Raw genomic sequence first — 25,087 nt, 5'->3', positions numbered from 1 at the left:
GGGAAAAGTTATTTACAATGAGATCTCCAAAGGTGGTTGGCAGAACACACAGAGGAGCTAATATCTGTCAGACTGCACCCTAACAGTTGTATTTCAGCTGGAAGTTTTCCATGTAATTCAACAGACATAGGTCAGTTGCAAAAAAAAAAGGTACTGTGTAATTTTTGAATTGAAAAAGTACAGTTTTCCTGACTTTAATCATATACTGTCATCTTTCGATTAAGATATGATCTGAGATGACTGTTTGATTAATAGTCAAGGTTGAGCTTGAAATGAAGCATGCATTTTCTTTCCTGGGTTGTTGCAATGTAATCTAAAACTATTTTGACAGCAGTGAAGATACCAGTTTACGAAAATTAATGGCTTTAACATAATTCTCCTTTTCAGTATAAGAGAAGTGAATTAATGGCTTCTGAAGGGTTTTGTGGATCTTTAGTTCTCCAACAGCAAAATGAGGAAGTAATCTAAAGATTAACTTATTTTATTACCTAAAACATGCTTAACACTTCTCCTAGACAATTTATTACTTACTGCAGAAGAAAGTTAAAACATACATTTCTGATAGAAATTAATGCTAAGCTTGCCAATACACCTCGGTAAATATGTTACAGGTTAATCAGTTGAGAAGTCCTAACTAGTGTAAAGCTTTAGCCTTCAAAAGATTACTTAAGACCTTTCTTTGCATTTGGAAATAGTGGAGGTGCTAGCTCTGCCCGGTCGCTGTGAACCCACAGCAGCTGCTTCTGTGGGAGTGATGATAGGCAAGCTCAGATCTATGACCTTGGGTGATAAAATCTGACTGGAGCCTGAACTTGTGCTTCTGGAGGATCTGAAAGACAAAAGTCACTCATCAGTGTGCAGAAATTCCTGAATCTAAAATAGAGCTTCTAATGGTGGCTTACAATAAAGCCACCCAGCAGCAGTGTTTGTCCTAGGTAAGATCCCCTACAATGATCCTCACAGACGTTACCACTAATCACTTAAGTAACCTGTGGGAATGTTGGATCATAAAAGCTTCAGCGTGTTACATGCACAATTACTTGAATATATGTTGACCAGGGGAAAAAAAAAGCATCAGTAAAAGCAAATGTGTCTGTCTTCCCTATTTAATTAGGAAAGGTAGCTCACACTACCCAGTGCAAAATGTGGCTGCAGCTCAAACTTGTGCTTTTATAACATAAACCCACTTTTTAATTACAGCACAGTTAGCAAAAGTATGTAACTGCTCTGTAATCACTATTTTAAACTGATGGATGCTGAAGTAAACTTAACTGTGTATGAGAAAAATCTAGTAAACTTAGAGGTGGGACATTATAGAGTCTTCAGGAAGTAGAGATAAGATAGAGAAGACCTTCAGGAGTGAGGAATTCTGTCATTTAGGGACTTAATTTTGCTGTTTTAAACTTAAAATTAAAAAAAAATCCAAACCCGCATTGCTATTACTTACCTGGTAGAAGCTAGTGAGTGTTGTGTTGATGATGATCGAGAACTTTGACTATCACCAGCAGAATTAATTGCAGGAAGCTCTAAATTGGACTAGAAAATTTGAAAAGAAAAAGATGTTGACGTAATGGTTGTATAATAGGACTGGGTGTATAATCCTTTGTATCTGAAGAGATGTTGTTTTACCGTAAGTGTAGTTGATTGTTGAATTCAGGAGTTGCCCTTGAAAGACACTCATCAGTAGACTAGAGCTATCAATCAAGATTTTGGTGGCAATTAACTGGAAAGCTCACCTCGTGGAAGTACATTTGAAAGGGTGTAGTTAAGTCAGGATTTGCTTCTAGAACATCAGCTAGCAATTTGTCGATGGTTCTGCTGAAGCTTTTCAAGTCACGAAGCTCGATGTCTCTTTCTTGTGTTTCTGTTTCAGTTTTCTTCAGAGACTGAATTTCTCTGGATAGTCTGGAACACTTAACAAATATTTTTAAAGCACCACTGTTAAGGAAATGCAGTGCTTTTTCAGAAACCTGCTAAGTTTAAATTCTGTGGTTTTAACCATACTACTGTCTATCACTAAAGTTAGAAGTTGTCATTAATGAATATACACACCTGTTTGATAACCCTTTCTAGCTTGGGCTTCTGGTCTTCTATGTCTTTGTTCAGTTGCAAAATAAGAGCTTGTTTTTCCTTCTTTTGCTCTTGGAAGAGGGCCTCCTGCTTCAGTACTATATCAAATTTTTTTTCCATGCTCTGCAAATTCATTTGAACAGCAATTTTAGTTTATAAAGCAGTTCTGATATCCTTTCACTTTTTGTATCACCTTATGGAAGTGTCTTATTGCTACTGCTTGTTTCTAAATGTAGCTGAAACAGTTAGTACCAATGTAACTCAAAACTTTCTGCCTGTCAGACTGTTTAGTGGCTAAATACCTGATAAAGAGACTGCCAGCTAATTTACATGCCTTAAAAAAATACTACATGAAAGGTACAGTTAATGAAGTTGTAAGTATGTCTTTTCAGATGTGCCTCTGAGCAGTGTCTACAATCTGACACAGTATCAACTTAACCGGTGCCAGTTACCCCAAGAAAAATACATCTCACTCTGGGAAGAGACCAATACCTTCGACTGGAGTGAATGCTATCAGCTCCCTTAAGCCTGGCTCTGGTTTTGTTTTTTTTTTAAAAAAAATAGTTAGGAAAGGGTATGCTTTAACACTTCATTATACCTTAGGACGTGCTCCCTGATGAAGATATGTGTCTCTTTTTGATTTCAGAGATGTTGCTACTTAAGGTGTATGTCCTGTGGTGGTAGAATAAGCAATAGGAATGTTGACCTGTAGGCAGTGACTCAGGGCTTAGAATAATCATGTGGGATATAACAGGGTCCCTTTTGGTTTCTTCTGCTTAAGAAAATTTTGACTAAAATGTCACAATTCTGAGTTAAGTGTTGTTCTTTCTTAAGGGCCAAGTGGGCTTTTTGATATTGAGGGGAATCACAAGTCAGTCCTTGATGTGGAACCTGAACACAAGCTATCCTTTACCTGCATTTATGGCTCAGCCTGCTAAATTATATCAGCTAGCTTTCTTTAGTTAAATTAATACTGCTTAAACTGAAGTACCCTTAATGCTAATAAAAGAGAATATGTTATTCTAGAAAAATCCCGGGACCTAGATGCCAGAGGACACACAAGCTGTGTGGATTTTGATCTCTGCAGTGCTGGACAGGATGATACAATGTAGTGGTGTATGCTACACAAAGATACAACTGCTTTCTTGGATGCCAGACCAGGGTGTCAGCGTCCATCTGGGATTGTGAAACTTGGAGCTGTATGTGACTAAAAAGCCTAGTTTCATTGTGATTCAAGAAAATTCAAATAAGCACTTAATTTTTGAAAGGAGAGGTAGAGCATTCTCAAAAATTGTATCCATTCATACAAAGCATAGGGTATAAAAGAGAACCGGCAAATATTTGTCCTAGAATTTTCTGTTTTCAATAGGATGGTTTGTGTGGATTTAGCTACGTGCTGTAGCCTTGTTGGTTTGACTAGAGCTTTTGCTTGTATTTTACCTGGAGATTTTCCTGAAGTTCCCTGATCTGTCGTCTTTTGTATCTGTATTTCTCATCAGCAGCCCTTTTCTCCTCCTCTAGTTTCATTTTTTCCTCATATTCCTCACCTGTGGTCTCAAACAAGGAGGCAGCATTAATGCTGGACAAGCAATGTATACAACTGAATTTTCACTTTAAAATAAGTTGACCTTTAAAGTAACTGCATCACAGAGTATTACTATATTAGTGCTGGGAATATTATAGAGACTCAAGGTTTAAGGGTTATTTTACATACTCCACTAATTCCAGATCACTCTGAAAAAGCAACGGGCTTCATTAGAGAGAATAATTTAAGAGCTACTGCTCTCAGAGCCAGCAGAGGGCACAAATGTTAAATAATCAAATACCTTCTAGAATTAAGTTTATGTAGTTTCTCATGGTGATGATTTTTATAAGCTCAACCAAGAAAGTTCTGCTGAAGGGAGACCAAGCTTAGGAAGTCTAAGTGGCAAAAGAAACAACAAATGAAGATATTTTCCAGAATTCTGAGGAATTTCCAGTATCCAAAAGCTTGTAGTTAGGCAGTCTGTATTTTTAAATCTGCTGATGTTACACTGAAATGGTGCAGTTTTACTCTTCCTCATCATTCTCCCAAATGACAGGTTACTATTTGTTTTTCCCCCTTCCATGTGAAAATCAGAGATGATGGTGTAGCTAAGGGATCAGTCTTCATCACTAGAGTACATGTACCTAAGCTCTGGGTACAGTTTTGTGCTCAAGCTGGCTCAGTTTACCGCAAGAAAGCAGCAGTGGCACAGGTTGTCCTGCTTCTGTAATTTGAATTAGAAGCGGTGTGTGATGCAGCACAACTAAGAAAGTATTGCATTTTGTGCAGAGTTTTATCTACTAGTTCTGTTGTCCTGTTTTCAGCTGGCAGAGTTATTTTATTCCTAGTAGCTGGTATGGTGCTGTTTTGGATTCAGTGTGAGAATAATGTTGATAACACAGTTATCAACAGTTTTAGCTGTTGATAAGCAGTGCTTATCCAGAGTTTTGGGGATTTTTCAGTTTCCCATGCTCTGCCAGCAAACAGGTGCACAGGGAGCTGGGAGGGAACAGGGCCAGGAGAGCTGACCCCAACTACCTAAAGGGATATTCCATTAATTATTAAACTGTTCTTATCTCAACCCACAAGTTCTATTTTATTTTTCCAGATTATCCTTCCCCCATCTCATGGGGAGTGGGGGAAGAGTGAGTGAAGAGCTGGGTGGTGCTTAGCTGCTGGCTGGGGTTAAACCGTAACACCTATGTACTTCAGTGGGCACCCCTCCCTCTCAGTAACAACAATTTTTTCCCCCCCCCCGGTAATTGTTTTTATGCTTTGCCTCTTCTGAATATTTCTATTTATGATTATTCACAAAATTTATAAAGGCTTAGAGATTTTTCACAAATAATATTTACATTCCTCCATCTGATTTAAGTACACCTTACAGCTTTCTTCTGTGCTTATTTTGCTGAACTATTCACAATAGCATGTGAATTACACTCCGTTTTGCTACTATCAGTCTAGTCTCTGATTCATTCTTTTGTGCCATGGAATTTTCCCAGTATATATCTGAGTTATACTCTCTATCCGTAACTCACACAGCAAATAGCAATTTCTATTTTACATACTTGTTTCAGTGACTTCCTTGAAAGAGTTTCGGTAATTGCTGTTGCAGTTATTGAGTACACACAAAGTGTTTTCCAGAGCTACAATCTCTTTTTCAGCTTTGCAGATCTTTGTGTCTAAAGCATCCCCTTTGCGTTGAAGTGCTTCCTTTTCCTGCGCAGCCTGAAAATAAAGCTGATATTTTAGGTGATTGTACCTATACTGAAAATATGAGGACAATTATACAGGAAAAAAAAATCTGCAGTATTTAGGGGTTAAAATCCTAGGTAGCTATGGGGCTTGTCTGTGTTGTCAGGCTTGAGCTGAGATTTTAATAACTGGAAGAAATAGTAGTTTACAGTATTGGAAGTTCTTTGAGGTAGTTCATCCATTTGCATTTCACTGTAGGTATCTCTCTCCTCATCAAAGCTCACAATCAGCAGTATCCACACTGTGTACAAAGCAGTTCCCAGGCTTTGCACTGCAGCACATGCTTCACACCTGTTTCCTTTACCCACAAAATCCAAGTAAGGCTTGCGATTGTACATTAGATAAAACCACTGAGTATTAAAAGTAATCTAGTTTGTCTGGGAATTACTCACATGCAAGTCTTCATTCATCAGATCAGCGAGATTTAAGAAACACAGCCACCTGGCGAAGGGAAATGTTTTCCGTAGCCCCTCAGAAAACCTGATAGGGTGAAAAATCTCCATAGTTGTAGAGGGTATACACCCACAGTGACCACAGGGGGTTTACTAGGGCTATTCTGCTGTGCTGGATCTCACGGTAGCACAAATACCATCATTAAGAAGTCTTACACTTAGGAATGAGAAAAAGATGGACTTGAGAGCCAAGATCACAGCTAGAAGCATTTTGCTTTAGGAAGAAATCAGAGAATTGGTGGAGATCAAAAATAATAGATTCTTGTTCCAGAATCAGGGTACTGCATCACAGATAAAGACTATTGTTTGGGTTTTTTACTTTTTTTTTTTCCCCCAATGAAAAGCTAAAGTATGCACAGGTGATTGATAAGTAAAAGGGGAAAGTTGACATTTTTCAAGGTATAAATGCATTATCATAAAATAAATACCTAAAAATAACTCTGAAGGGTAGAAGAATTTTAGATCATGTGAGACTGTGATAAACTTGTTTTCAGTTTATAGTGGATTACCACATGACCAGTATTTCTTGTGTCTTTATAAATTAATGAGCACTGAAGTGAAAATTTTCCAGCTGCTCAAAATTAAGGCTCCACTGCTGTTTGGACTGACAGAGATTCATGTGAAATTGCTGTATCACTTAAATAACCAACAGTGCCAGATGATGTAAAACAGACTGAAAGTAAGCAGTAGGCAGGGATGTTGTCTTAGTTACTCAAATAGAGCCCAGGGAAATCTATAGCTTAAATACTTGAATTATAATGAATTATGTCAATAAAATACCTTAATTACATAGTAGGTATGAGTTTTCTCCTCTTCTCCTTCAGGTGGCATCATGACAACAGTAAGAATTTCATATCTGCATCTCAGTTTATCAATTTTACTTAGGCGATCTTGAAATTCAGCACTGATTTATTTTGGGAAAAAATAAATGAGTTGAGAAAGTCTGTGGGCAGTTCTTGCTATAGCAGTTTAGATGACTGGTGTTATTCCGGCAGCCTGCCCACGTACCAGGAGGCAGGCAGGGCAGCCACTCTGCTGCTACTGGGTTTTCTGGCTTTCTGTGTTCTCTCAGCCAGAGTCATCCATTTTCTGGTTACCTACACTTCTTCTGCCATTCTAAACTGATCCAAATTTATTTCATATTCCAGATCACCCCATTGTGAGAGGCTGCGCCACAGTCCTCCCCCAAAATTCTTAAAAGTTTGGCATTTAAATCCTACAGCTGCACAAGCTGCCCCCTGCTGATATTACCTTAATATTGCCACTACTTGATGAGGGTAAGCAACAGTAGGCAACAACCCCAAATCAAATTACATGGAAGTATCAATTAGCTGTGTAATTATCAAAGGAAAAAAGCCACACAGTCTGCACTCTCGGTGAGCAGTTAAGCTTCAGTCACACTAAATCACTCTAATTTCCTATTGTGTGGGGTGTGGTTAGCAGAGGAGGGAATAAAAAGCCTGCCAGATTTCAGCAGTTCAGCTGCTGAAGAGCTGATTTTTGGCTGGATATAGATACTGGGATTTCAGAGCTAAAACTGTCCCAGATACTTTCCACTGATTATTAAAGAGGGGAAAAGTTATTTCACATATGGTTGCTTTATAAAGGGGTACATATGTAATTCAGAAGATTAAATTTTGTTATATAGGACACATAATGGAGAACTCATTTGTTAAAAAAAAAAAAAAAACAACCAAAAAAAAACCCCAAAAAACCCCACCAAGCCAAAAAAAACATTTACTGCGTGAGTCAAAGAAATTAGAGTTTTATCAAGCATTCGGGAGTAAACCCTCTTTAAAAGCAACTTTTCTGTTTTAAATACTTTGTCATACCTCCAGACAACAATTACACATTTCCTGATTATTTTGAGAAATGCAGGCTCACACACAGGACATTCACTCCTCAACTGTCTCAGTATAGAACAGTGAGGAAGATTCATTTCATCTTCAGTTTCTCTAATTGTTGAAATTGAGTAAAATGCTTCTAGTTTGCAGTAAGCCCCCATATAAAATGTACTCAATAAAAGTTACAAGTTTAATTTATGTAAGAATATATACCTTATGCGTTGCCGTTCCTGATCCACAAGTCTTATCTGGGAATCCAGCATTGCCTTATGAGTCTTAATTTCCTCAGTTCTTTCTGCTATGGCTTTCTTTAACTCCAATTTTTGTTTTTCCAGTGTTAGAACTTTCTCTGTCTTATTGCACAGAGTATTGTGAAGATGGTTCAGTTCTAGTTTTAAGAGATTATCTTCGACCATCATTTCCTAATAAATGCCAAAAAGGTCTCAAAATAAGAAAGCTTTTTTAATTATTTATAGCAATAAGGTAATTTGTTTTATAAAGCATCTATCACCTTTATTATATATACAACCATAAGACTCATTTTGCTCTGCATTTAAAATGTTCCAAGTTTCTCATTTGCTAACAGTTGCTGAGTGCGATAAGGGTGGATTCCTGAATGGTTTTACACAAATTCATCAGACTTTCTAATTCAGACTGAGTTATGTGTTGTTAGACTTTTCCATCTACAACTTACTTTTAGTTCAGATGGTTTCAAAGAAATGAAGTAGACCTTACGAGGAACTTTCTGAAGCAGTTAATAAATATCTCACTTGAACCATTATAGCTGTCTCAGCATATGTTCTAGATTTTTTAAGTCTACAAGTCCTGTCATTATATGAGCAAATTTATAGATACCAAAGTTTATGAAAAGCAGCAAGTGGTGACCTTCATTACCATGCAAACACTTCGAATAATTTAAAAAAAATCTCTTATGGATCCCAAGCTTTGTACCATTTTTTTCTCTGAGTTGTTTTGTCATCACTTCTTTCTTCTGTTCCCTCGAGTTTCATCCCAAAAGAAAAGTTCCATGTTGAAAGTTTTCGTTGAGGAGTAAGTGCACCAGTTAAATCGATAGCAAAACTGTTCCCCTGCTACTTAGACCCTGTATTGTTCTACTATTTTAGTGCGTCCTTTAGGAAGGCTAGAGCTTACTGTGGGAAAAAATATGCAATAATTAGAGGATTGGGAACAGTTTTTTCCTTTTATCAAAATATGGGGAGAAGGACTTCCATTTTATTTCTAATTCCTTAAACTGAAATATAGATAGATCCAAACCATCTGCTGGAAAAAGTCTTGCAATTTAATAACAAAACTGAGCCAAACTTAACTAGTTGGCATCACAGAGTGTGAATAAAAATTCAGTGCTAGGTAAAGATGTCCTTGAACAATAAATACATTTTCTATTTTAAAGGCATTTGTTTCTCAGAAAAAACCCAACACTAGCCAGGTGGCTACTGCAGTATAAGTACAGTGATTAAATTGATAACCCAAACAAACTTTGCTGTATACAGAGGAGAAGCAACACTTTCACTAGTAAGATAATAGTGATGAAAATTATGTCAAAGTTTGGGAAGGGTGTAAGTCAAGAAACTGCAAAGAGGATTCTGATGGATTTAACAATGTAGCACTGTGGGAGGCAGACAACAGCCTTCAGATCAAGTCATAAGTACATGTTTTTTTAAAAAACAAACATGTCCTGTATTAGTAGAGTTGCAGAATAATACTGTACCTGCTTAATGGCTTTAGCTTTTTTTAACTCCTGATCTGATCTCTCGTTGAAAAGATTTAGTTCATTTATTTTGATCATCATAGCACTTGTTTCTTCTCCTGTCTTATCCATTGCTCTCTTGATGAAATGGACATCACTCTGTTTCCAAATAAGTTTAATTTATTTCAGTGAATGTATGTTGCAACAAAAGCTACCAGTTAATTTTAAATGAGATATTTTTAAGTCTTGGAACCAGGAGCCATCATCGTCTTGTGTCCATATGCTTCTCTGCAAACAGTGCCTACAGCATTGCAGTCCTCATGCAGAGTGCTGCTGCAATATTAATGCCATTGCTTTTTTTATTTGGAGTGTTGTTATTTATACAATATGGGTCTTTCAGCCAATAGGGCAATACTAATATAATTCTCTTTTTTGGTCTAGACAAAAAAATCTCCTGGCGTGTCTGACCATAGACTTTGATATTCATAGTTCATCTTCATAAAACCATCTGTCTTTGATAATACTTCAAAGTATGAAAAAAGTCCTGGATGTGTGTTTCAATGTTTGATTATACTTATTGCTCAAATTTTGCAGCTCCTTAAGATTGAAGTGTGGGCACCAGTTGCCCAACATTAAATCTTCTTATTGCATGGATCTCCAGTTAAAGGGAGCAGTTTCTTCCCCTCACAAATTGATCAATTTTTTTCTGAACTATCACTTTGAGAAACCAGTTGTGATGCTTTATTAAAAATCGGACTTTTGACTTTGTATGGTTTCTCTTTGAAAAGGGGTTTCTAGAAGTGCTAAAATATAGCTGAATAATAAACAAGTACCTTTCTTAAAAAAAAGAAATTATAAATTGGCTATGGAATAACTGACTGGTTCATATCTACAAGAAAGGTAAGTGCATTGTTAGAGGATTAATGTGGTCACTGGATAGTGGAGAACCAGGGAACAATCATGTATAAGCAAAATTCTCACATGGGAATAAAAGACAGAAAAATAGGATTTCTGAATTACATATCAGGATAGGGTCAACTAACTCCAATACTTTCCCTTCAATTCAGTAATGTTACTTTGTACAATTTTAAATGCAACTGTACTCATCATTTTATGAAAAATATCAAAATAGTAGCATCACAGAATAACATTTCCCTATTTCAGCATGGTCCTAACGATAAACGCTGACATTTGCAAGCAGTCAGTCACCTCTTGAGATGAAATGTGAGCTTGCTTTTCCAACGTTTGAGTGCTTGTCTTCATGCTAAGGTGTCTCAGTTGTGCAGTAAAGACCTATTTTTCTGGGAGGTATAGGGAACATAGGCACTTTTCCACACAGGTTACACAAAGTTCAGATATCTTTTAATCTTCTAATCTAAGACCGAGTTATTAATTAGTAAAACCTAATCTACTTAATTTACTGAGGTTTCTAGATGTTACACAGTCAACCTGATGTTTTAAGGAAGTTACCTGAAGTTTCTTGTGCTGCGCATGTAAAATATCATACGTATTTTTCTTCTCTTCTAAAGTTTTCTTAAGTTCAGCAACTTTTGCTTCCAAAACTTGTTTTTCATCTGCACTAACCTCCCCTTCCAACCGTGACAGCCGTCTGTGTACTTGCTGAATATAAAAATCCTGTTAAAATAATTTTTAGAAGAATTAATAGTCTGAGATAAGCAATTACAGCTTTCCTATAAAGCTAAAAAACTGGATATAAACTTGGATCTAAATGTTGGCTTTAGGACAGTCACCCAGTTAAGCTATTGTTTTTATAATAATTTATGGCTTATAGACCTCATTAGCAAAATATTCTCAGAAGACTGACGTGCAGTGATGGTTCAGGGGTAATCTTCTAGAAGAGTAACAAAGCATACTCAGCACAGCCTGCTGTAGGGAGGCTTACAATGGAGTTGCCATCTTGCTGTTACCAGTGGATACTGATATAAAAGAGCAAATTTTCAAAGTGGTGCATAGGAAATGTGCACAAAATCCAATTAGTAAATAACAGGATTTTGGCATGTACCTCTTGTATTGCTTTAAAAATTTACCCTGAGGTGTCTGTGGTTCAGAGGGATCAAAGTAAAGAACTGATTTGAGAAATTAGTGGGAAAAGCAGCAGATCCAAAAAATAATGAAATACCCAAGTGCTTAATGTAGCTGATACTAGAGCAAGTTTCAGTTATTTCAATTTTATCCATATATCTAGAGACAGAAATAAATGCAGACTTCAAATTGTACTGTATGGCATTTCCAAAATGGTAAGATGTTGACAAAGATCACAGAACTCAAGCAATTTACTCTCATTAAACCCAGGAAACATAGTATGAATCATAGTATGAAAGTATGTTAACATTTTACCTGGTTATATAATAATTCTTGTTGTTTTAATGCATCTGCATCAAGTCTGTGTAGTTGACTCTTAAGATTTTTAAGTGATGTTCTACTTCCCTCAATTTCTGCTAGAACACACTTCTCCTTATCCTTCTGCACCTTTAACTCTTGAGTCTTCTTGAAAAGCAGTTCTTTTAACTGGTTCATTTCTGTTTCTTTTTCCTGGTGACAAATCATTAATCATTAAGAAGTAATTAATCACATCAGAAGGAATTTCTGAGGAATTACTTGCTTTTATTAACCATATACAGGAAGATTAAAAAATTTCAATGCTATATCCATTAATATGAACACGGAATTTCACAGGTCTTCAAAATGGTTGGCAAGAAAAGTCTTTGACTTAAAGAGAAAGTAATTTTTTTTTTGACTCGGATGCTGCTGTACTATTACATGACCTTTTTTTTTTCCATTATGGGAATGCTACTCTTTTCAGAAAACTGAATTCCTGTCATCCTTTCAAAAAAACCTCCATATTGCTTCCAGTATATGTGAATATTTGGAGAAATATAATAGAAGGCTTTTCAGTGGTTTATTAAAACTTGTAACTCTGTGTGTATGCACATGTACGTACATATGTGTGTTTATATTAAAATTGGAATAGTTTTGTTTGACAAATTAATTATACATTTTAAAATCACATCCTTATTCTCAGAGATAAGTTGCCATTAGCACCTAAATCAGTGCAGGAAATAAGGTTTTAGTAAGGTCTGTTATAGTAAGACAATGCTGAACATTTCAGGTTATCTGGAATGTATTGAAAACGAACAAAATTGAGATTGTTTTCTTTTTAGAACCCTACCAAGGAAAACAACTTTATTCTTTCACTCCCTTCTTCCACCCCTCGACCCAAATAACCAAAAGACCTTCCAGAGCTCAGGCTCTGCTAGTTTCTTGTAAGGTGCATCTCTAAAACAAGTGATGTGGCATCAGTCCTGTTCTGAAACACTCATTTATGTATAGCTCAAGCCTGGTACAGAGTTTGAGGATGCACATTTAAATTAGTATTGTAAATCACCTTAGAATTCACTTTTCTACATTGATTAGTAATGTGCTTATTCTTGATTTTATATATATACATTGTGAAATTTGCTTGTGAACCATTTGCTGGCTTCAGTAACAGTGAAAGATCACACCGTCTCTAAGAGTTCATAATCACACTCTACCAAACAGAATTTTTTTGTAGTTGAACTTGCTATAAATGCAATTCCAAATCCAAAATTCAGGAAGTGAAAAACAGGTGTAAGTTTAATATGAGATCATCGCAGCCTGTAGCATTTTACTCTGAGGTCAGTGGGCTCTGGATCATGCCTGAACAAAGGAATTTAATTTCAGAAGTAAACTGTTTTTATGCATGTGCCCAAGTCTGAGCTGTATTTCTGAAGCTGGTGACAATGAATTCATCTACTAAAAGTGGGTCATGATTTGACCTTCATTTTGTAGTCTTTCTTGCATATCTAAATGAATTTATTTCATAAAATTGTTTTTCTCCCTTTAAGTGAGGTTGTTAATAGAGATAAGATATTCAATAAGCTTCACTGTGCAACAGTGTTTTGCCACAGATTGAAGAGGGAGAAGTATCACAGAACTGAAGCGCAAAATGGTGACATTTCATCCACATTGTTCCTGTAAATATCTCTTCACAGTAAATTAATACATGCAGCAAATAGCCCTGTGTATCTAATGGTGATGGAAAGCACGCTTCTGACTAATACATTACTGACATTGTTCAAGAACAGTTCATCCTAGTTAAAATATTAGCCTGAAGCTGTCGAGCTGCCAAGCTCAATGTCATCTTAGGTTATCCGCCACAGATGCAAGTAGAGAAACCCTGCTAATGGTTTAGCCACCCTAGTAACAGTCTTAAGGAGAAGCAAATAAGGTTTTCATTTTAATGAAATGTTGTATCATTACAACTTGTTTTCAAATTATCTGAAAAAGTGAAACAGTAAGGTCTGTAATTTAAAAAACTCTCTGTAAAGGAAAGACATCCAACTCTCTGGTTTCTCTATGTATATTTAAAATGTACAGTTAATGCCTGTGGAGTTAAAAAGTTTGAAAAAGAACACTCAATCTACTGCAAGGGATTATTTCACATCCATGCTATGGGAAACACAAATAGGAAAAAAAAGAGTATAGAGTGGTATGCACAGATACAGCTTTGTTGACACTTGTATGGGAACACCTGCTGTCACATTAATTTAACCTACAATAAAGACAGCTTCAGCATATCCAATACTCAATTATCTAGCATAACATAAAAAAAAAAAAATCTGTATCAAGTTCAGTCAGAATCTAAATATAAAATGCTTTAAAAGAGTTAGTAGCAAAATGACAAACCAGTAGAAACATTCTCTGAAATGTGGGAAAGTTCAGGTGATTGTATTGCAACATTGCGTTTATTCTAAAGCCCTCTGCAGTTCATCTGATGATAATGAACTGGGATATTTTTATTCCTATACTAAATTTGTAGCATAAGAAGTGGGTTTTGAATTCTAAAAAAGGTATTATTAGACATGTTAAAAACGTCACCATATTACAGCTTGTACATGCCACTTCCTAGATCAAAATCTTTATTCATCGTGAAAATGAAATCTAAAGTGAGACAGTTATTATTTATTAGTCCACAAAAGGGTAGATGTATCGGAGTATCATGTAGTAGAATTAAAATAATGAAGAAGAGACTAGGCCAGCTAAATCTGATTAAAAGACTTCAAAATCTGTTTTAATCCCAGTTTGCCAAAATCCTAGCTCCTTAGAGGTTTATAAATTTTGGTGGTGTTTTACTAAAGTCGAGATTTCAGTGGTAATCTTACTGAAAAGTCGTTTTGACAAGATTCTCCCTCTTTAGCAACTTTATTGATAGGAAACCGGTAGAAGTTCAAGGACCCTCACTCCTCAGCAGCCCATGAAACAGAATGTTTAGAGACCGCTCCCAAAAGGGCTAAGCAAAATACAAGATTTTGAAATTTTTCAGTCTTGTTACAAAGCAGAAGCAAAACATTGCTACATTTTTATTAAAAAACCTTGCCATATTCCAGTAAATAACTTGTACTTCAATCAAGCCAGGAAGTTGTAAGTAGCTTTTAGCTGATGTCAGAGGTAAATGCCCGGTTCAGCACACTGAGGCAGTCAGAATACTGGTTTTCTATCTGATCTGTACAATGACAGTCCCAGTATCCTACATCAATATATGGGAACACCATCTTCTGAATTACTAGGACTGCTTGTTTTGCTCCAGAGTTTTCCCAACATAGATACTGACATATCTATATGCATGTTATTTCATTGTGTGATGAAATAGCTACATGTCATATTAATACTTACATTCCGTTTTAATCCATAAATGTTTGTTCTAGATAGAGTTTGCAAATTCAAATGACCTTGTTTGCAGAAACCATGAAAAACATTTTACCTTGACAATTTTTTCTTCTTCCTTTAGTATTTCTTCCATCCTCAAAGCTTTGTCCTCTGAACTAAGTGTCTCCTCAGTCACGAGCTTCAGCTTATTGGAAAGACTTGCATTTTTTTCATTAAGAAAGTTTAATCTAAACAAAATTACATGATTTAACAAGTTAAACGTATGTTGCATATACAACACTGCCAAACCCAAGCAGCATACCTTACTGAGCAGTTGCCTAATAAAGCAGGCTGAACTTGAACGTTTGATAACCCAGACCCTAACCCCTTTTTTCACACCCTTTAAAAACAAGGATTACGAGGAGTATTTCCTAAATTGCCCCATGACAGAAACTATGCAGGACATGAAGTAACAAGAAGGTTGGAGGCTTTAATCATCAACATTGTTTAAGGTTCTTTGCTGGCTCAAGGATTTGATTATATTACTAATCCTTACAAATGATAGTTTTAAAGCTCTGTTTCTTACCTGGCTTGTTTTTTCTGAATTTCTTTCTTCAGATTGGTTACTTGTGTTCTCAAAGACTCCAGATCAGAAGCAGTTCTGTCCACAGTGGATTTCAAAGCATCCAGCTAATAAATTACAAATGGAGCAATCAAGCTGTTATTTACTTTGGTATATGTCAGTATATTTAAAATTGTAAGGGACCTATTTTTTGGAAAGTATTCAGTTTCTTTCTAACAATGTTTTCCAGATGAGAAGTGCTGCAAATTCTGAGGTGCTGTAAATAAGCACAGCTAGTAAACTCAGTAGACTAATTTACATGATCTGAATACTGGGACAAAATACTTTGAATTATGAAGGTGCTGTGGGCTGCAATTCGTGTCCAACAGCATCTGTATAAAGGGAACCATGGTTTTATAGAGCACAGCTGACTGATGGGGTTCTTTGTGAACATGAATACCTTTACATATCTAATAAATATTTCTAATTCAAACTTTGCTGGGTACATAAAATGATTTGGATTAAGATAAGGGAACTCCATGAAAAAAATACACATTTAATTTGCTAAAAAATACATGACAGTGTGCACTCATTAAACAGGATAGGAATACTTTATAATCCATAGCTCATTAGTGTTCACAGTATCACTTAACAGTGTAATTGTCTTCTCTTTCACAGATGAAGAAACCTGATCAAGGGTATATAGAGCAGGTCTGTACCAGAATGAGAAACTGTGAGGTCACAACAGTTGAACTGTAAGTCTGTTTCTTTCCTTGTTTCTCACTTGCATGCCACAGGTGTTCTAACTCCTAATAATGTGATTGTTCTTATTATCACATTATGTAGTATTAATTACTTAAAACTTCAAGCAAGAGTCTCACAGTTTAGAGATGAAAACCTACCAATTCTGTGAACCCTCAAGTTTGCATGAATTATAGAGTAATCTAATAGCCTACACCTTGTTTGAGCTACCTACAGTTTAATAAGGATATCAGTTTATGAACCACCTGCTATGGAAAAACCATCCAAAGTTAAGGCAACAGCAGATGCAGGTTGCTGGGTTTTTTCCTTACATTGCCAAGCTTGCTGAGTAGCCCAGTGTTACTTGTTAAAACTTACATAATACAAGTGTATTCCTTCTCAATAGTGCCATAAGACTTGAATTCTCTCTTGGAAATACTTCTACAGGCATTTAAGTAATTCAGCGGTGCAGCTCATTTCTAGCTTTAAGTGCAGATTAAATATAAGTAACAGAGTAAGTATGGACAGCATTAAGCATGGCTTGTTCACAGGGTAACCCTATCCTACTGTCTCTTGATTAGGAAGCCATGTTAAAGTGCTGGGGTTTTTTCCCCCCCAAGAACTGTAATCAGGTTAAAAGGGTTATCAACACTCACTTCTGAGAGCACATGATAGAAATTGTTTGAAATCTGGAAGAGATTTCCCTCATCTTTATATAATACTGCTGTCTGTGTATGCTAAAAGCAAGACACGCCTCCTTCTGAAGCATCTGATAGTGTTCCACCATTTAAGAGAAAACTCGTCCATTTTATACCAAAGCAACAGAGAATACAAACTAATTTCTTCACCACTATCAATGACAGGATTAAATTGAGGGTTCAGATCCCAGTAATCATGAGTAGACTGAGAAGAGCAGACATTTTGTTGAATTATTAAGAGTCTAGTATAAAACCAGAGAAAAGCAAATGCTATTCCTGTCTTTTCTCCATCTAGTCATAAGTTATAGTTTGTCTTTTTCTGATCTGGTGGGTCATCCTTACCTCATCCTGCAGCTGAACTCTGTAAGTCTCCTGAGCCTGATACTCATTTTGGAGGCTGGTAGCTTCCCGTTCAGCAGAAGAAATTTTCTTTTCATATTCTGTATTATTAAGAGTTTCATTTACCAAAAAGGAAGTCTTCTCTTCCAGCACAATTTCTTTCTTTCTGATCTCCTGTTTTATCTCTGTTATTAGCTATAGGATAAAAACATTTTAGATTTGCTTGCATTAGTTAAGATGTTGTTAGATTAATAAAGGGTACAACCAGAAGACAGACTTGCTATTGACTACTCTTCACATGAGACAGCCTAGTTATCACATCATTCCTAAATTACTTTATTTCACTAATACATCACAACACCAAATACCACAATTGTTATGAACTGGAAACTTCCAAAATATTCTAATAATGTCAAAAAACCATGACACTATAAAGTGAATTAAAATAGAATTTTGATTGACTGAACAGGGGAAAAAAAAAAAAGCTATGATAACAAAACTTCAGATTGACTTGAAATGAAGTAGAAGAGGAAAATTACCAACAGTAGTGCTGCTTACTTTAGCTGACAGATTTATAGCTATTGAGTGAAAACTGTGTATTTTGAAAGGTTAAGTAAAAGATTAGCTACTGGGAAAATTATACTGTAGTTCTAATGTAAAAAAAAAAAAAAAAAATCTGTTTACAAAAGCATCAGTAGGACTATTCCATGGACTACTAATATATGGAAAGTTGACCAGAGCTGGGGATTTTTCGTCATTGTTGGGGTTTCTTTAATATCTGTTTGTTATTTGCAGGAATGTTCTGACCTGAAATACTTTGAAATCCGAAATATTTCGGCTAAATTAGACCATTATATTTTCTGTTTGGTAATGCTTCTTCTGGTTTGTCATTTTCTATTATTACCTGTTTAAACCATGTTTCTGCTCAGGGTCAATGCAATATCCATATGCACAACATAACAAAGCTGAGTTTTTTTCAACAGGAAATACCAGCAGAGCTAAGGATTTAGGTAGACCCTTCTTGTACATGCAATTATTCTTCCCCCCCTTCAAAAAAGCCATTGTTACTTTGGAATCCACATATATACATTTTTTCTCTACACTGATACTTCAAGCTTTTTCTGGTGCATCTGTTCTATTGCCCTGCAGAACCTTCTGAGGAGTTCACCTTTCTCCTGACAAAGCCAGGATAAAGTATATTTTATTTGTACCTCTTGCCATTGTACCATCTGTGCATAAGACACTGACAAAACCAATGAACACTATATGTTTTATAAATTAATACTAACTCATAATGCCCAAAAGGATAAGAGTGCTGTTGCTTCTCTCCATTTGTAGAATGTACTTAAGGAACAAGTTTTAACCTTATTGTGATTATTTGTCATAATTCTGACATAAATGATAGTCATGCATTTGTTCACAGAGGCAGTAATATTAATTCCTTCAATAATAAATATTCTATTTTATTTTTTACATTGCATCCCAGACACAGAATCCCCTCCTTGCAGTTGACTGTCCTTACACTCTAAGAAGCAATACCCAATTTTGTTGCTTCTTAAATTCTTAGAACACAGAAAATACTGAAACCGGCATGCTCTGCATTTTCCAATAACCTTGAGATTGAAAATTAAACCCTGCATAGTATCAGGCAGAGCATTATTACTTATACTGAGAGATACTGCTTTTAAAATAAATTCTGAATACATCTCAGTAGTATCTGAACTTTAAAACACCTTAATAACATAGAAGGAAACACAAAGAGGACACTGAACATCTGAAAGACCCAATCACTCTATATGCAACTGGCAAAGTTCCTATCAATATCATAGATTCAAAAGTAGGCTGATACGCTGATATGAATCCGTTACAGCAGTTTTACCAAAGCACAGTGATCAATCTGTTGATCTCTTTTCTGCATCTGTTGTATTGCATTCTCCCACTGCCTGATGACTTCTTGCCTCTCCTCATGAACTCTACGAAAATCTTCAGCTGTCTTGTCAAGTTCTATCTGTTTAAAAGAAAGCACCCCCATGATTTCTGATTTTTAAAAATCCGTATATAACAAGGTATCTTCAAGAACCTTAAGCACAAACCTGAGCTGTTATGGTTTCTGTACGCTCATGATCAAGAGCTCTGCGCTTCTGATTTGCTTGCATAGTCAACTTTTCTACTTGAAGGGTTAATGCCTACAATGAAAGGATATGTAAATATAATGTATTTGAAAGCAAATATATGATATCTTATACATTCTTAAAGCTCTGCTACAATTAGGGGTGGGATTACTGAGGCATCAATTTTATTGTGGATTAGAAAACAACTAAGAATCTTGCCTCCCAGATTTTGGGTCATACAAGAGGCCATAATCTCTCATCAGCCCTCGGGACCAGACTGAAGCTAGGCCAAAGTAACCCTCCACCACATATAATTGTGTACGTGGTGTCCTCAGCATCAGCTATTTTACTTCACTCTTCTCACTACGCTGTGTGACTTGCTAATGTAAATGATATCACCGAGATGTATAAGATGAAGTTTTTGCATTAATTATTTAATGAGTAAAAAGTCAATTTCTCCTCCCTCTATTTAAAGGTTCAAAAGCATATTAACCAGAGATATTTATCTCTAAATGAATATTATACTTGAGAACTAAAACAAAGTCTTCTGAGTTTGTGATGGAGTGTCTGTACCATCTTTCATTATTCTAGGCAGCTTCACTGGAATAGCCACACTTTGTTTCCAGTAACAATTCAGTTCTAATGGGAAAATCTACACTATTTGACCATATCTGGCAGGCATTTTCATTAAACTCCTCTGTTTTCTAGGCTTTATTATCTATTTGTGCACTTTCTCAGAAAAATTCAGACTTAAATTTTACCCAGATGAATAAATTAATGCCTTCAATTATGCCTTTCACCTTGTGTAAAATTTGTTGTCTCCAACCTTCAGAATGAACCTCATATGGAATTTGCACTATTGTGCTAAGTGGAAACCAGTTTAAAAGTGCTGTTGTACAAAAATCTCAGTCTTACCTGACCCGATAACAAAACAAAATCTTAAATGCTAAAATGATTCTCTCTTTTGTTTCTGAAAATTGGTGCCATCTCTACTTACTCCTAGTTTCCCTTCATCTTGTTGTGCATACTTCTGGATTGCAATAGCATCGTTATCTTTACGATCTGATTCCTTTATCCAGCTTTCCAGAACTTCCTCATTACAGTTCATCTGTCGTTTTAAGTTTTCCAACTTCTTAGTGATTTTATTTATAGTATTCTAATAAAATTAGAGATAAATTAAAGGGTGAATATTTAATGTCTAACATTTTCTTTGAATAGTAATTGAAACAACTACTTCAAGCTACTGTAACAAGCTTACACACTTCTTGTCAACAGAATTGCTAACACACATCCTGGTCTTAAAGAAAGAAGACCACAAATCTATAATGCAAATAATTTTAAAAAGAAAAGTCAACCTCTGGCAAGATGTACCTGAATGTGGGATATTTATTCTACATAATAAACTGATCTAAGGTATTATAGCGTAAAGTTTCTCCCTCATACACTAAGGTCTGGTTCTTAGACCCTTATCCTGCACAGCAATTTACAAATGGCCCTATGTGGCTGTGAAGAGACCCTGACACAAATATGAGAGAATCTGGATCCAGTTGAATAGCAAGGATAGCTTCATCCTGCTACCCAGACTGAGAGACTGGAGATTACACACAGGCATAATGAAAAGAAAGAGAGCAAGTTAAAAAATAAACAAACATAATTTAAATTATTCACAGACAGTTCCATTAAACAGACAAACACCTGTAATTAGATAACATTAAATTACTTCCTTTTTTTTTTTAAATGTAAAGCAATTTTTTGATGTCGAAATCATGCCCCGAGTTTATTTCACGAGGGAAGATTTGCCACCAACAATTTAATTTTTAAACCAAAGAAAATAGCTGTGAGAATTAACAAGGTAGTGATATGGACATGTGGCTGTGTATCTGGTGTTAAGAACATTAAGAACTGAAGTCTTTTAATATCTAGTTAACATTTTCTAAGCCTTGACCAGTCTATGCAAAGAGATCGTCAGTGTCATTCTACTTGCCTACACACAAAAAAGCATATCCAGATCATTTATTATAGTTTACAAGTTTTAATTATAATTAGCTATTCTTGACATACCATTTTTTCTGCAAGTGAAAGTGAGAACAAGTCATAAATTCTAACTGCAGTATGTGTGTTCTCTTACAAAATTTTTAAGCTTACTTCTTGACTGTTTTTCTTTTCTCTTAAGGAAACTATCTCATCTTCCAGTCGTTTAATCTCACTTTTGAGATGTCCAAGTTCTCTCTCCGCAAGGGCTTTAAAGTGTTTTTCAGTTTCTATTTCATTTTCTCTGGCTTTGTAAAGAGACTAGAGAATAATACAGTTCAGCATTTTTACAATAAACAAAAGGCATATATCAACAACCCCCCCTTTTTTTACATACAACCAAATCCCAAGTCAGAGATGGTATGATTTTGTTATGTAAATACGGGAATTTTCAGAGAAATGTTATTGTTTGGATTTTAGTATCTCAAATATATGTATTCTAATATATACAAACACATCTACTGTATTGTATCAGATAGTCACATTTGTAGCCCTAAAAACTCAATTCCAAGATTTTCACCCAAGATTCAGAATCTTAATCTTTCAACATCAAAATCTTAGTCTCTTGGTCACCAGCAGCTTTATGTCAGAGTTCAGGAAGCAGAGCAAAAGAAATAATTCTGTTTTTTTTGTGCTGAGACAGACCACCACCAGGCAGGCCCATAGCAGTATCTCTGTATTGCCTAATCTTTCTGACAAAAGTTGTTTAACAGGGTGGGTTTTTTTATCTTGTATAATAAGAAATCTACTACTTGCTAGGATCTTCTCCTAAATAGAGAGCAGTACATGATGTCTCCTTCTTTATGTGCTAATTAAAACTTGAATCTAGCCCCCCAAAATTTAAAAGTTGTTCAGCGGGGAAATTTCTTAAGACTTTTTCACCTAGAGTATTTTACCTGGAAGGTGTGCAGCTTTGACTCAGGACTCTTTTAGAAGTCTTAAACCACCCATTTTGGCCAATTTGAGTATAAGCAAAGACTTTTAGCCCTTAACCACCTCACTTCATTTTTCAAGTCCATGAATTAACTCCTTACAACTAACTCTTGACCATTATAAAGATTCTAAATTTGCTTTTCCCTTACACTGATGTTTTAGTTTTCCTTGAACATTTTTTTTCTTATCATCTACAGAAGTCCCTATTCATAAAGAATTCTAAAATACATCCTTCTTGGCTTACTTCTAGGTACAGTCTGTTGTTGATCTTGGCTTGTCTTTTTGGTCTTGGATGGTCTTTTTAATGACCATTAAATCTTATCACCAAGATACACAGTTTAACTTTTGTTTCCTGTGGAAGTCCTGGAATAAAGTCCTGACAAATCTCTTAACAAAGCTGGCAAAATATATAGGGATACCAACCACAGAATATGCGTCTGCCCGATAACATGGATCAGCTGGTGGCAGCGATTTACCTGAGTGAAGCCCAACTCCTGTCTTACGTTTTTCAAATGAGATGTCATTGCTTCTATACGCTCTTCAAAGTCGGTCAACTCATTTTGCAGGTTTACTTTTTCTTTTTGCATCTTCTGCAGCTATTTAAGAATTAGAATTGTCAAGTAACTATTTTTAATTGAGCACTTATCACCTGCAACTACTTAAAAAATATAGTCATTGCGATTACTAATTAAAAAGCACGCGCTGCGTTCCTCCCAAGCAGTGGAATGAGCGACTGCAGAAGAAAATCCCGAGCTCTGCGAAAGGCAGGGCCGGGGCAGCCTCCCACTTGGCGAGCGGCCCGGCCGCGCAGCGAGGGGCGGCGGGAGGCCTAGGGCGGCCCCCGCCAGCAGACGGGACGGGCAGGGAGGGCCCCGCTCCCCGCCTCCCCCCGCGGAACTCGAGGGTTTTTCCTCCCTTGCTCCCCGGGCGGCGGCGGCGGCCCCCTCGGAGCTGGGAGGCCGGCCCGATGGCTCCGCGCCCCGGGCGGCGGCGGGGGGGGGGGGGGGGGAGGCGGATCCGTCTCCCCCTCTCCCTCCCGGCCGCAGCCCCGCGCTCACTTCGTCCTCCAGCGCCTTGTTCTCCGCGTTGGCCACGGGGACGGCGTAGCCATCGTCCCAGCGGAGCTCGGCCAGCACTGGGGCGGTGGAGCGGCTGCCCGCGCGGTCCATGGCCGCAGGGCCGGGCGCCGCCGGCGGCCTTAGCAACTGCAAGCCCGCGGCGACCGACCGAACGGGGAGTGGCCGAGGCGGGGGCCGCCTCCCGGCCCGGCCCTTCCCGCCTCACGCCGGGAGGGGCCGCGGCCTGGCGTGTCCTGGGGGCGCTGAATTTGGAGATGTCTGGTCTCGGTACCTACGTGAGCTCATGCGCAGGGCTGGCGTTAGCGCTGGGGTTACTCGAGCTGCCGGAGCCCACGGCCCTGCCGGCAGTGGCTTGTGGCGGCGCTGAAGCAGGAGGCGTCCGGCCCAGGGCCAGGCTGGCATCGCCTCGAGGGCCCCGCTCAGTGGCCTCCCCGCCAGCCCCCCCAGGTCCGGGCCGCAGGGGAGCTCACCTGCCGCCCAGAACACCTAACGGCACGTTTCTGACAGGGCACATGGCTCACGTCGTGTTTCTGAACAGGCCTCCGGCCTTACCTCCCAGCGACTGACCGCTGGGTTTCCGGAGCCAAAGATTGCATTCAGGTGGCTGCAAACACTAATGCTATATCATTTATAAACCTGGCTATTACCTTTTTGAAACCACCTGCACTTCTGGGCTGCAAATCATCCTGTGCCATTTTGTTCCTTCAGTCATAGATGGAGAAAGGCACGCCAGTCTTGGCAGGAAGTGTAGTCTTACTGCAGAAACCCTCTGTGGTGATTATTTGCCCTGATTATCTGGTTGAAACACCTGGGAAGATATTAAAGGAATCAAAGCGTGATTTAAAGGTGCCTGAACAAAACAGCGATAAGCACTGACAAATGGTTGGGAGGTGGTTTGGAGGAGCAAGGAATTTGCACAGGTTTGTTATAAAACACGGTTCTCCGGCATAGTAGCAACACTGACCGTAGCAGGAGACGTTGACTTTGCTAAATCCCTGCATGTGTTATGGAATAACATTTTCAGAGATGAAAAGATTGCTGAAGAACGGTGGAAGTTGGGCCTGATGAGGGATACACCAAAATGGCTACTTGCAGTATTGCACAAACTATTGCTGGTCTTCAGTTGTTGGTCTCCCCCTGAGAAAAGTCTCAAGTTATTCTTAAAAGTATTGAAAGAAAAAAGAACAATGTGAGAAGGTAACCTAATTTCTTTAGGATAGAGGAATGGTACAGGACTGAATAATATTTTTGAAGAAGCAAGCTTGGCAGTCCTGCTAAACATCAGGAAAAGGTAGCTTGAGACAGTAACTGGCAGCACGCAGCCTCCTGTCACCTTCCTGTTTGCCCTCTGTGATGTATGAAGTTGTGATGGCCAAAGTCCTCTCTTTTGATGTCCTTGCATATGCTTTTACAGCGTGCAGCCCAGTAATTATGTCCACCTGATTGTGAGAATACATGCAGAGCATGGTTCGTTTCTTCCAGAGGAAGGTGGAATGATTTGACGTACATTACCAGTGTGGACAAGGCAAAGGTGGTCATCTGCAGGAGGGT

General features: G+C 37.5%; 1 protein-coding gene across 2 annotated transcripts; it reads right to left on the bottom strand.

Annotated features, from left to right (window-relative positions):
• Window positions 1–256: 256 nt before the first annotated feature.
• Window positions 257–23,663, bottom strand: CCDC39 (coiled-coil domain 39 molecular ruler complex subunit). Of its 2 annotated transcripts, XM_074911685.1 has the most exons (20): window positions 23,516–23,663; window positions 22,934–23,053; window positions 21,639–21,785; window positions 20,491–20,649; window positions 19,476–19,568; window positions 19,262–19,390; window positions 17,386–17,577; window positions 15,629–15,732; window positions 15,158–15,290; window positions 11,713–11,907; window positions 10,825–10,989; window positions 9,376–9,513; window positions 7,860–8,068; window positions 6,583–6,706; window positions 5,164–5,323; window positions 3,511–3,617; window positions 2,053–2,193; window positions 1,737–1,913; window positions 1,448–1,536; window positions 257–829 (listed from the first exon to the last, which is right to left on the bottom strand). In XM_074911685.1, exons 1-20 carry the CDS (start codon window positions 23,624–23,626, stop codon window positions 667–669), a joined length of 2,856 nt encoding a protein of 951 aa, XP_074767786.1. In that variant the 5' UTR covers window positions 23,627–23,663; the 3' UTR covers window positions 257–666. The 2 variants fall into 2 exon arrangements, with proteins under 2 accessions (XP_074767786.1, XP_074767787.1); XM_074911686.1 differs by lacking the exon at window positions 9,376–9,513.
• Window positions 23,664–25,087: the final 1,424 nt, after the last annotated feature.

The sequence above is a fragment of the Athene noctua genome, chromosome 8 (assembly GCF_965140245.1).
Source record: "Athene noctua chromosome 8, bAthNoc1.hap1.1, whole genome shotgun sequence".
Taxonomy (NCBI): Eukaryota; Metazoa; Chordata; class Aves; order Strigiformes; family Strigidae; genus Athene; species Athene noctua.
The sequence above is the reverse complement of the archived record's forward strand: the minus strand, read 5'-3'. Positions and strand labels throughout refer to the sequence as shown.

Excerpts from the sequence above, each read along its gene's own strand:
- CCDC39 (XM_074911685.1), bottom strand. The coding sequence starts at position 23,626 with ATGGACCGCGCGGGCAGCCGCTCCACCGCCCCAGTGCTGGCCGAGCTC. Across the intron at positions 11,908-15,157 it reads AAGAAGAAAAAATTGTCAAG|GAAAAAGAAACAGAAATGAA; the intron begins GTAAAATGTTTT and ends ATTTGTCACCAG. Across the intron at positions 6,707-7,859 it reads CAGGAACGGCAACGCATAAG|TGCTGAATTTCAAGATCGCC; the intron begins GTATATATTCTT and ends AAAATAAATCAG.